The sequence below is a fragment of the Enhydra lutris genome, unplaced genomic scaffold, assembly GCF_002288905.1.
Source record: "Enhydra lutris kenyoni isolate GAN:26980312 unplaced genomic scaffold, ASM228890v2 scaffoldscaffold14, whole genome shotgun sequence".
Taxonomy (NCBI): domain Eukaryota; kingdom Metazoa; phylum Chordata; class Mammalia; order Carnivora; family Mustelidae; genus Enhydra; species Enhydra lutris.
The window spans coordinates 39698135-39711419 of NW_019154098.1; the positions used below are offsets into that span (position 1 = coordinate 39698135).

At 34.9% G+C, this 13285-nt stretch overlaps 1 protein-coding gene across 3 annotated transcripts in view; it reads right to left on the minus strand.

Annotated features, from left to right (window-relative positions):
* LOC111146475 (metadherin) overlaps positions 1–13285 on the minus strand; it is a 60345-nt gene that overhangs the window by 20836 nt on the left and 26224 nt on the right. Inside the window, exons 3-8 of one of the 3 annotated variants that reach the window (XM_022502029.1) lie at positions 11288–11372; positions 10402–10578; positions 8920–8985; positions 7315–7551; positions 4691–4777; positions 2420–2518 (exon numbers count right to left, since the gene is read on the minus strand). In XM_022502029.1, the coding sequence (XP_022357737.1) occupies positions 2420–2518; positions 4691–4777; positions 7315–7551; positions 8920–8985; positions 10402–10578; positions 11288–11372 (751 nt within the window). The remainder of the gene's footprint in view (positions 1–2419; positions 2519–4690; positions 4778–7314; positions 7552–8919; positions 8986–10401; positions 10579–11287; positions 11373–13285) is intronic. The other 2 variants (XM_022502031.1, XM_022502030.1) reach the window with 2 other exon arrangements.

A 13285-nucleotide genomic window follows, 5' to 3' on the forward strand; every position in this document is an offset into this window, starting at 1 on the left:
CTTTACAAAGATCAAGACAACTAATAAGATCAACATTCTCTTTAAAAAACTGTTATCTTGGGGCACCTGGGTGGTTCAGTTGGTTAAACAGCTGCCTTTGGCTCAGGTCATGATCCCAGGGTCCTGGGATCAAGCCCCACGTTGGGCTCCCTGCTTGGTGGAGAGCCTGCTTCTCCCTCTCTCTCTGCCTGCCGCTCTGCCTACTTGTGCTCTCTATCTCTCCATCAAATAAATAAATAAAATCTTAAAAAATGAATTAAAAAAAATGTTATCTTCTGTAGTTTAGAATCTTAACTTTATATTCAAGCATTTGGGTAAATTCAATGCCTTTTTGTCAGGTAATGATGTTTATGCCTCAAACCAGACAGTCAGTATCTTAATCAGATCACACTATTAAATGTAAAGCTAGCGTATGTGTGTACATTCACACACACACATATACATACTCTGTGGATTAGTTATCTCAAATACCGAGTCACGCATCTTGTAAATTTAGAAGGAATAATTAAGTTCATGGAGTATCAAATTAACCACATTAAAGACACAAAAAATAAAATTCACAGAGAAAAATGAGGTTAAAGAGAGACTCTGGACTTAAAAGACTTCCAACAGCCTAACCACTGAAAGATGGTGTTTCTGATACTTTTAACTTGCAATAGTGTCCTGTGGATACATGCTTTTTCTTCAGTCTTTTATCTTAGCAGCCAGTTGTGTTTTCCATGTCATAAGAACTCTAAAATGGATAAAAGTGGAGTTACTCTGTGCAGGCAGGGAAAACTAGAGCCCTGATGGCTTGGATGTCCTCCACCTCAGCCCCCAGTTGCCTCGCTGCTCTTCTCTAGCATTCCTATAACCGCTCTTCAATTCTATTCTGCACAGAGCTGATCATTCTTCTCGAAGTACAGAGACTTTTTTTTCCCCCAAATCGTTATCTTCACATCCTGTAATACCTTAGGGACTTACATGGTACTGTATAATTTGCAAAAAGCTTTGATGTTCATTCATTACCACATTAAAACCTCACAACGATCTACAGAAATAGATAGGACAGATTATTTGCTCCATCTTACAGCTCAATTATCCAGATTCCAAGGTAAGTGCTGAAGTCCAAGCCATACAAGGTACTATGTATTAAATTAAGGACTAGAAGTAGGAAATACCTTCCCAGGTAGCATGCCAACCCCACTTCCCTAATCTTTAGCCAGCAATTCAAGGCTTTTTACGGCCTCATCTACCCTTTCCACCCCACTTCCTTTAATCTGCAAGAATTGTGCTTTAGTGAATGTATAGAGACTAAGTAGTCTAAAGACTACTTTTTTGTACTGCATTGCAAGTTTACCTCCGTGATTACAATCATCACTAAGGCTGGACCATGTGGTGATTTTAAGAGCATGAACTCTGGTGTCAAGACTACCCAAGTCTGATACCATTTCCTCCACTTAGCTAGCTGTGTGTGGGTTAGGTAAGTTTCCTTTGCCTCAGTTTCTTCATCTGGAAAGTGTGGGGGAAAAAACAGATACCTTGTGGAACTGCTGTAAGCATTAAAATAAGCTAATAAAATGCACAAGACTTAGACCAGTGCCTGGTACAGTCAGCTATTTGCTTTTCTTATTATTACTACTGAACGCCTCTGTTTTATAAAGCACTGCACTAGGTACCAAGGCTCCAGGAGTAATGGGAAGTTCCTAGTTTTAGAGAGTTTCATTTCAACTCTACTTGAAGAAACACAAGATATTCTTCAAGAATTTCCCCCGCCGCACTGGCCAAATAGTGGAGAAGTCCACAAGGTAACAAATAAATGCTAAATAAATAAAAGGATGGCTGTAAAAATTCTGAGAAAGGAGTACATTTTGAGGTTTGAAGTTGCAGGGGAAAAAAATCTTATTAGATTTTCTTTTTTTTTTTTAGGTGAAGATGGAGTAAGTTCTCTGAACATAGAAACCATATTCTTTTCTCTTCCTCCTTTTTTTTTTTTTTTTTTTTAAACTAACTCTTGTCTTTAACCTTCCTAAGCTTCTAGTGGGAATCAGGCTAAGAAAATGATTTTATAATACGAAACTTGCGTATCTCACAAACTGAAAGCCATTCCTATATATTATATTCATTCTATTAGACTAAAACTAAGAGGAGAAACAGAACATTCATTTAAAACAAAAAAATTTAAAATAAAAACTACAGAGCAACTATAAGAAAATATCATGTTTAAATACTGCCTCAATCACAAAAAGTATAAATTTAAATTCTACAGATATTCAATCATCAGTTTACAAGTAGTATACACATTTAGTATTAAATTATATTACTATGGCCTAAGAGGTGAAAATTAGGATTAAAATTAAAACATAAAGCATGAATTTAGGGTGCTAGAAAGAAAATTCTGAAAAAACAAAAACAAAAACATAATTTTAAAAGGACATACTTAACCCAGACCATTCATCATCGATATAGGGTTGATTACGGCTAACATCCCACTGATAATCAGAAGTGGTAGAATGAGAAACTGGCTCAGCAGTAGACCCTTAAATGAAAACGAATGCAATAAAATTAAAAATGGAATTTTCTAATGATGCTTCATAACAATAGTTCTATACTTTGCACACGGAGTTTAAATTATTTTTTTTCCCCTAAAAGGAAAAATTCAGACATTAGAAAAAGAGTTAAGGAAAAGTAGAATTGAGGGTAATTTCAGATTAAGCATGATAATCACTTGATTGAATTAAGTGGTTGGACAGTATATATTGTCCTTAGTATCAATCCACTAGATTTTGTCTTATATAATACCTATTTTAAACCGATAATCTACAAATTTCAAGGTGAAAAAAAGTTCTTTTATTTTTGTTCTTAATGAAAAATAAAAAAGCATAAAAGAAATCCTGACTGTTTCGGGATATGCCTATAACCTGAGAGAACCTTAAAAGAGAGAGCTAGAAAATACCTGGGTTTGCGGGAACATTCTGCCTAAGAAAAAGTTAAAGAAACATGACTATCTAAAGAGGTGACAGAGGGAAGGGAAGCTGGTGGTTTAGAGATCAAGTTAAGTTCAGGTGCACTTAAAGAGAAGAGACTATTATCTTCTAAGTATCTTCTCAGTTCCTTCTGTCTTCATTTTTGGAGAGGAGGTGGGGTGAGAATGGGGTCACACAGTCTTTAGAATCTGATGAAAGCTGTGATGGACTACTGTCCAGAACTCACACAAAATTTTGCAGATAATTTTGGGGGCACAGAAATTCATGGGTATCAGGTCAAAAATCCTTGTTCTACAGCTATAAATTCATTTTAGAATGCAAACATAAAAGCAGGGATTCTCCATCAGGGATACCTATACCCCAGACCTTCTGAATCAGAATTCCCACATGTACTAGAATCCTTGGGAGACTCTGATACTTACTTTGGATTCAGAGCCACTGATACAAAGAAATGGTTAAGAAAACTTGTTAACATAAAAGACTTATATACAATTATCCCCTCTTATAAAAGTCTTTCCTAACTTACACGTTTTCACCTGGTTAAAGATGATCTTACCAGCCTTCCACTAATATAATGGCTTGTTACACACTTAAAATAGTTACATATTTTTTAATATAAATTTAAACAAATAGAATAACCCTATAAACTCATGTATTATTAGCATATTAGCTGCCTATAAGCACCACAGTAACACTATTGCCCATGTTGCTTTCTCTTTCCCTGAATATATGAAGAGAAGAGCATCTGTGCTGTGCCAAGTCATCAAATGAAAGGCAATTAATTCCTATCTCTGGAACTGAAATGTAGTCTATGAGAGCAAGGGATGGCAAACTCTGACCCACAGGCCAAATGCAAACACTCCCTTTTTGTGTGACCCATGAGCCAAGATCAGTTTTTATATTTACAAATGACTTTAAAAAAAATCAAAAGAATAGTATTTCAAAACCAGACACAGCCATCTGTTCATGTATTCTCTCTGGCTGCCTTCCAGCTATAGTATCAGAACTAAGTAGTTCCACAGAGACAGCAGGGCCCACAAAGCCTAAAATACTTATTACTGTGCCCTTAGAGAAAAAGTCTGCTGACCTCTCATTCTAGTGACTCCAGACACTGTGGAGCTACCTAATTAGTAAACTGGGTCCATGAATTCCACAGTGAACAAAAGGTTACAAGCTAAACACCTCCCACATTTATGTAGTATTTGTTAAGTACATTGGACTTCTTTATGATTAATAAAAGGCACCTCCATTTAAGTAATGCTGAAATGATAACAGTTTATTAGTACCACTATATTTTCTAAATCAACAGATACTCTAAGTAGAGTTATTATGTGAGGGTCTATATAACCTAAAAGGCTTACGTATAAACTCATGATGAGTAAAGGCAAACAGAAATTGTAAGCAGAAGTATGGCAGAAATATGCTAGTAACAGGAAAGTATCATGAGCCTGAAGGGAAGGCCTTCTATCTGTATTTGTCTGTGTGCCAAGGAACTGTCAGTTATGTTAGGCCACAGAATCTAACTATCTTCACAAGAGAAAGGAACCAAGCCACCTATAGTTAAGAATTTAGGTCTTCTTTTCTTCCCTTTTATTAAGGCCTCTGCTACTTTATATATTATTTATGTTGATAGCAGTACTTGACTATTTTTCAAATAGCATGAGCTAAAAAGAATTTAAACAGAAATTCTTTTGTTAACTAAATGAAAGACTGTTTTCACATACCAGAAACAGCAGAGTTAAGTGTGAGAGATGCAAAAGAAGAATTCTGTTCAGAGGTATTCATTCCCCTATCCACACTAGACCAAGCAGCTGTTAAAATAAAGAACGTCACTTGGAACCTTCAATTTGCAAAAGAAAAGTTGAAAGATACGTACAGATTTAAACTGTGATAATAATATTTAAAGATAACCTTAGAAATTAGGACAATACAGCAATAGCTTCTATTTACTGGATGTCTATTATAGGCCAAGCTCTTCATACCAAACACTAATCCTTAGTGTAAGCCTGCTAGGCACAATTTCAGAGTAGTTAAGGGACTTTTTGACAGCCAAAAAAACAGCTGACCCATGACTGGAACTTAAGCTGATTTCCAAAGCCTATGTCTTTCTCCACTTTAGCAAGCTACCTTATTATTTACCATAATTATGCTACTACTTGGAGCCCGGAACTGCACTTGGTACTTGACATTCATTATAGCCAATCCTCACAACTATTAAAATAGGAGGTTCATACAGGTTAAAAAACTAAGCCTGATTCCCATAAAAGTTATTATGTGGGAAAACAGGGATTCATTCCAAATAGGTCCATTTCTACTAGTCCACACTCATTCCACTATATTATACTATTTCCTCAACATTTTCAAGATCTTTTTTACTTACATAAATGAGTATTTTAAGCAATATATATATCCATGAGACCAGTCACACCAGTCTTTTCTTAGAGATTCACTATAAACCCAATTTAATATAGTTCCCTTTCAATTTCAACAAAGGTACAAATCCACCCAGGCAGGAACTCTAACCTACTGCTTAATTTTATCTCTAGCAACCACTAAGCAAATACCATCTAATTTATGTCCTAATTAGGAAAATGCTACATAGCTTTTATAAGTAAATTGCAAATATCTGAAAAGGCCATAGTTTTAAACATTACTTGATAAAAATCTGATGATCTTTTGTTAAATATGAAAGGGTACTTTAAAGCACAGACATTTCTGCTTTCTTCACTATGGAAAATGAGGCTGGGAATTAGGGACTGTCTTCTTCCAAACAAATTTTGGTATTTCTACACCATTTCTGGACATTCCAAGGAAGAACAAGCTTAAAAATAATTGTCAGTAGATCTAGAGTTGGCTTTTTGGGGACAATAGTCAACATGAGTCTTCTTAGACTTAAAAGTGACGGGAAAAGCAAATAACGCTGGAAGAAAGTTTTTTTCCACTTAACCACTAAAAACTCTGTAGTGTCTATTGCTCTCCCAAATAAAAGAACTAAAACAAAAATACTGGCAACAAGCACAACAGAAAACAAGTGTACATTTAATGTACAAGGAATTACAACTTGATTAAAAAAAAAACAACAACAAACAAGAGGCCGTTAGACAAATGGGCGAAGAACATGAATAGACAATTCATAAAATAGAAATGATCAAGAAAGTTGCGAGAAATATTCAACCTCATTACTGATTTTAAAAAGTTAATCAGAACAATTTATGTATTTTGTATCAAGTTAGAAAAGATTTTTTAAATAAGAATACCCAGTCTTGGTCAGCATATGATAAACGGCACTCATATTGATGCTGACAATTTAGCATCACTAAATTGATGCTAAATTAGAACTACTCTCTTAGAAAATACTTTGACAACATGTCATAGAGCACTGTATGTTTATAGTCCCTTAAACCCAGTAACATCACTCCCAAGACTCTATGCTAAAGAAATAACCCAAAATATAGTCAATTCAATGTTATTTACAATGGTTAAAAAACAGAAAAAAATTTTTTTGATAATATGGGAATAGTTGAATAATTTATATGCTATGCTTATACAATATATTATAGGGCTTTCAAATAAAAATACAAATAGGAAAATGTTTATGTTACTATATTAAGTGTGTGTGTCGGGGGGGACATAAAATTGCATATCCATTTTAGATTATGTAAAACAAAACAAAACAAAACAAAACCCAAAAAACTACACAGGTAAAAAAAGACCATTAAAAAATAAAAAAACAGTGGTTGTCATTGGGTGGTGTGAGAACAGTGGGGTTTTCCTTCTCTTTAAGTGGTTTTCCATATTAAACATGGACTTTTCTATAACACAAACACACACACACACACTGGAATTTAAGTTGCTTATTATTTGATGGCTTTCAACAAGAATAAGCTTCTCAATTACTCTCTGTATCTTTAAAACCAAAGAGGAAAAATTAATTATAAATAGGCATTTTGCAGACTGTGAAACAGTATAAAAGTGGATGCTGTAAACTACTTTTATTATTCTTATTTAAACTCAACAGAACTGTTGAAATTAATTAAAAAGTCTGCTCACACATTACATTTATAACATCACCAAAAACACACAATTACACCCCTTAGCTATACTGATAATCGGATGATAATCAGATAAAAAGTATGTCAGAACATTAAGTAAAGCAAAGCTACTACTGACTTTTTTAGTTCCCACTTTGCTCTATGTGAAGGATTTGAATGAGTTAGTTATTACTATTAGTTCTGTATAGCTTTACTCCTATTTTCTACTCATGGGTTTTTTTTCATTCCTCAAAAATTCAAAATGTACCAGAAAGCAGCAACTGTAAATGAACGTAAAATTTTCCAACACTTCTTACCAATGCCAGAAAATAGTGAACGGTCACTCCAACTCCTTCCCCAGTCTTTTCCATTTGCATTAGCATCTGCAGTGTCTTGGCCCCAGGCAGACGGCTCACTTTTCCTCTTGCCTGCAGAGGCAGGCGAAACAGAGTTCCACTTCTCCTCACCTGCACTGATCTGTGAGGAGAGCTTCACAGATTTTTCATTCCAGCCTCCTCCATTTACAGTGAGGTTTTCGTTCAATCCTGAAGAAACTTAAAGAAAAGAAAAGAAGGTTAAAAACTGATAAAACGGGGATATTTTCAAATTTCTCTGATTGCCTGGTTTATATTTATCACTCCTTTTATCCCCTACTGTCCTCTAAACAGCTTGAGCTTTAAAAATAAAAATGAAAACTCTTAAAAGTGACATGACCACCATGAATGACTTCTAATTTAAAAACTAAGAGTAGGCTTGAACTTTATTACTGATGCTTTCAACAGCAGAATGACTTGCTCAAAGAAAGCACAAAAGAGCAAACAGGAAAACAGCACATATTCTGCTGTAATCAGAATACTCACCCACTAAAAATATGAACACTTCTCCTTAGTTACATGTTCTTTTCTTAAATATTTATATACACACGTATACACACACACACGAAGTATAAGGCAGTGATTCTGAAACCTGGCTGCACATTAAAATCAACTGAAAAACTTCTTAAAAGTAGACACTGGAGCCTCAGCCCAGACTAATTATAATCAGAGCTCTAAGGTTGCTTGGCTGGCTCAAGTCGGTAGAGCATGTAACTCTTAATCTTGGGGTTGTGAGTTCAAGACCCATGTTGGGCACAGAGATTATTTAAGAAAATAAAAATAAAATAAAATAAAATCAGAGTATTTGTATGCTGGTACACATATGTATGTGTGTGTGTCGTTTTTCAAAGCTTCCTAGATGACTATAATGTGTAGCCAGGATTGAGAACCATGGGAATGAAAGGAAGCTGACGGGATTAAAACAAGCCTGAAACAAGAAGGTGCTTTTTCATTTCCGAGTTTATATTTTACTACCACACTTTTAGTTTTTAGGTAAGGTATACCACTCTACTTAATTCAATCTTTACCATAAATGAGTAAATAAAATGTATTTTCTAATTGTGAAGCATGGTATAACTTCAGACTGTAGTCCATTTATTGCAAAATATTTGATATTGTTAAGGATGCAATTTGAACAATTATAGGTTTAAGATTTCTTTTTCTTAATAAACAGGGGTAAAATATTTTACCCCATAAATGCCTATATTGAAAACAAGTCCTCCCGCACCCCAAAACTTTCTTTTCTCTTTTGGCTTACACAATGCAAGCAAGAATAAAAATGGCATATAAACTATTACTAAAAAAATGTTTTTACATATGGGGAGAGGGAGAAACAACTAGAACATACCAAAGACTGTTAGAAGTGGGAATGATTTTTCTTTTTATCCATTTTCCAAAATCTCTGGATTGTGATTATGTTACTTTAGTAATTAAAAATCATTTCTAAGCCTTTTTTTCCTTCTGTATCATTCATGTGAGGAAAGAGACATGTATATAAGTTTCTATTCTGATGGGCCTTCAATTTAAGTTACATGTAATTTCTCTCACCCTGAAGTGTAGAATCTCCTTTTCCAGACTTAAAGTTGCTAACTTGAACATTTAGATGAGAATCACCTGGTTGAAATAGAAATAAAATTTATTTAATACTAAATAGGCCACTATGCACATTAAATTAGGAGTTAACATACAAATTTATTTTCACTTATTATTTTTAAGAAATTATTTCTTCAAGTACTAAATTCTTATATTGGAAGAGAATGTTACTCACAACATACTTGACATGTCCTTAAGGAACTGAGTTCTGTAGTTACCATATTCTTAGTCAACTAAAATGGCAATATAGGACCTGGAAAATCATTCAAGTATATATGGAGTCTGCTGTTCTGTAATGTTTATGAGATTCTTTTAAATAGGAACTGGAGAACTGGGGCTTTGTAATTGGATTCAACTTTGCCACCTCTCAACAATGCCAGCTGCCTTTTCAATAATCCTGGAAGCAAACACATCCAACTTAACAAGAACGCTGCCAGTATTTGGGACCGGGACTTAGGAAATACGGCAAGGGGTACGGCAAAGGGTACGAAAACATATTGTAACAAAGATACCATTTCTCTGACACTAAAAAGCATTTAATGATTACAACGTATCAAAAAACCAGCGCAACACAGGATTGTCCTAGCAAGGAAGGCATGCACAAGACAGTGAAAAAGGGTCACCAACAGAAAGAAGCACTAAAGCATGGCTAATATATTTAACAGTGAAAAAGCATAAACAGAAGTCATTGCTATATCAAAGCAATAAATTCCAGCAAGTCTTCAAGCAAAAAAGGAAAAGATAACAAGGCTACAAAAGTGGCCTGGAGACAAATGCGGGGTGAGGAGGCAATTAATAAAAAGGTGAAGGAAGAAAAGTCAATGCCCAAGTTGAACAGTATCACTCTGCAGATGGCAATGTAAAGAGCTTTAGCTAAGAAGCCATCAGTATTGCATAGTGTGAGCACTTGAAATACTTGGGAAGAACATTAGCTCAACAACCTCTGAAGTTCCAGTCCAGCTTTATCAAACACCTATGGCACTCTCAAAAAGTCAGGGTGATAAGAAGTCCAGATAGAGCCTGCACTATCCAGAACATGCTTGCTTCATCTTGGAATAAAAGCATCCAACATGCACGATTGGTGACAAATAATTTTATTTAATAAATGTCTTGTCCACTAAAAGAAACGGAGATGTAAAAGAGCTGGGGCGAAGCAACGCACACAAGAAAAAAAAAGGCAACATCATTTTCTCATGTGACTCAAGGCAGAAAGGCAATTTTAATTCAGCAGGCCATTCATTGGGCAGTACGGAACAAGTAACACTGCTAGTTATCAGGTAAACCAGTATGTGGTCCACAGTGCTCTCACGAAGAAGGGTATATCAGCACAGTGATGTAAGCAGTTCAAAATAGTCAAATTTTGACAGAATGATATTTTGTACATCTGATTAAAAGGAGCTGGATTTGATGTATGACTCTTATGTTCCACCAATATACCTTTATTCTTCTTGGAACCAACAGGAAATGATGCAGTTGTAAGTTGCTCGGTGGTAACTGTGATGGTATTTTCTATCCCAGGGATAGTTGAATCCAATGAACCAGAATCAGTCTGCACCTTATCACGTTTACGCTGCTGTCGTTTCTCTCTGTGACTAATTTTAGTTTCCCAGGCTCCTGACATAGCCCCAGAAAAAAAAGTGTTATTCAGTAAAGGGGAAGACAAAAAGTTGTAGTTTTGAGGGGGGAAATGGGGCAGGGCACATAAGATATCATGATAAATTTAGAGAGTAAACTAAAACCCCAGAGTACTGATTATATTAATTTATCCTAAGAATTTATTCTAGTCCCAATATGTTATTCAGGCAGCTAACTGCCATTATTATTTATTCTGGTAATTTTTATCAACTGTCATCTATGATTTAGGAAAAATGAGAAATGTAAGTCATTCTGTATGTCTTTTTATCCTGCTGGAGAGAACGGAGAATGTTATAAATAATTACTAATAAGTGGGTTTATTTGGTGATGACAATAAAGGGCTTCCTAGGGATAGTGAATTTAAAAACAAGAGGGGGGAAAGGTCCAAATCAGAGAAACAAAGACAAAATAACTACCCAAGACACTGAGCTAGACCTTAAATCTCAAGGTGGTTCCCTTCAGGAAAAGCACTATTAGATTCTTAAGTAATTTAGATTAAAAAAAAAAAAAAGAAAGAAAAAAAAAGAAGTGTTTTCTAACAATGTCACAGATCTGTACATTAAAATCTGTAATTATTAAGAGAAAAGCTAGATACAAGATTAAGCGATACAAATGCAGCTCTTATATAATGTACCATGGTAAAAAAGGATTAAAAATTTTTCTATAGTCCTTTCACTTGCTCAAGTACCTTCATCAACTTCCTTTCCATCATGGCGTGAACTGTTTTGCACTGCTTTAGCATCTGACTTTGATTTCTTCTTATTTTTCTTTGACTGAAAGTAAAATAGAATGTTACTTAATACTTCATTATGTTTTTGAAAAGGTAGGAGTCAGTAAGATACATAATGAAATGTATGATGCTGACAACCAAAAAATTTAATATTTGGTTAAAAAACTTAACATTAAATGGCAATAATAATATGAGGTTACCATTTATTGAGTGGTTACTCTATGCTAAGTACTTCGCACTCATTTTCTTCATTCCCTAAAAAAACTCACTACAGAAGGTATTATTCCCATTTTAGAGATGAGGAAATGGAGACTTAGAGCTGTTAAATATTAAATAGGCTGTCTAGGGTCACATTAAGAGTTAGTAAATGGTAGTGTCAAATTAGGAAATAGGTCTATCTGGCTCCAAAGTCTGTGCCCTTAGATACATGCTGCCCTAACTTACATTATAAATAAGGTACTATAATACAATATGTTCAGAACAATAAAATAAAGACCTACTGTTAATGTTTAGAAAGAAAATGATGCACTGATTATTGGTTTTTGGATTTCATAAAGCACATTGTTGGAATACCCTATTGTATAGCAAATTAGTGAGTCAACTGTACAAAGCAGATAGTATCTTGTCGGTTTCAGAGCAATGTGAAAATACCTAGGATTTGCATGTGGTAGATGGTTAGTAATTCATTAGAGAAAATACCTTTACACACAAGATACAGATATTTTGAAATAGCCTTCCAATTCCCTTCTGCTAATATTTTCTCCTCTCGAGAGCTCATTAAAACTTTATAAAGCCATGATTTCTATACTTAGATTAGTGCTTCGAGAAGAATACTAACATTCATGAAATAGTGACTTTATTTATAATTTGCATTCACTCATTTAACTATTTGTTGAGACTGGCTACATATATGTATTATTGTACACTATCTGGAAGTTAAGTTTACCACCAAAAAAAGATTGTATCTAGATATTAAGTCTTTTTCATGGGTAAAGCAGTAAATGATAGTCTGACGAAGCAATAAATGACAGCTCTTAACAGTGATTAAAAATTCTTTGACAACAGGGGTATACAATAAACTATTCAAAACCATGTTTTTTATTTCCCATAGTTGATTTGTACCTGTTTCTTGGCATGGTCTCATGAACATGTAACATATCTCGGGTACTGCTTTATTACCCTACCAAACCAGGCTCATATCCACTTTATAAAAATTGAGATATCATCTACATACTGTATTTATCCTCCTTAAGCATACAATTTAGTGGTTTTTAGTATATTTGAGGTTATACAATTATCATCATTATCTAATTCCAGAATGCTTTCATCATCCCGAAAAAGAAACCTGGTACCTATTATTAGTCACTCTCCACTACCTTCTTCCCACCTGTAATCACCAGCAGTCATCTTCCTGTCTGTCTCTCACAGCCACTTTTTTTCTTTTTTTTTTTTTTAAGATTTTATTTATTTATTTGACAGAGAGAGATCACAAGTAGGCAGAGAGTCAGGCAGAGAGAGAGAGAGAGGGAAGCAGGCTCCCTGCTGAGCAGAGAGCCCGATGCGGGACTCGATCCCAGGACCCTGAGATCACGACCTGAGCCGAAGGCAGCGGCTTAACCCACTGAGCCACCCAGGCGCCCCTCTCACAGCCACTCTTAAGTAAACACAATACATGGAGCACTTGTTAATTACAGCCTAAAGTAGGGGTCAGCAAACTTTTTCTATAAAGGATCAAACAGTAAATATTTTAGTCTATGCAAGGCACAGACTGATTTCTACATGTAGCATAGACATAGACAATTTCTACATGTAGCAATTGAGGAACTCTGCTGCTATAGCACAGAAGTAGCCATATACAATATATAACTGAATAGGTACAACTGTGTTCCAACAAAATTTTATTTACAAAAATAGGTACCTGGCTGGATTTCGGAGGCCAGAGTTTGCCAACCCCTG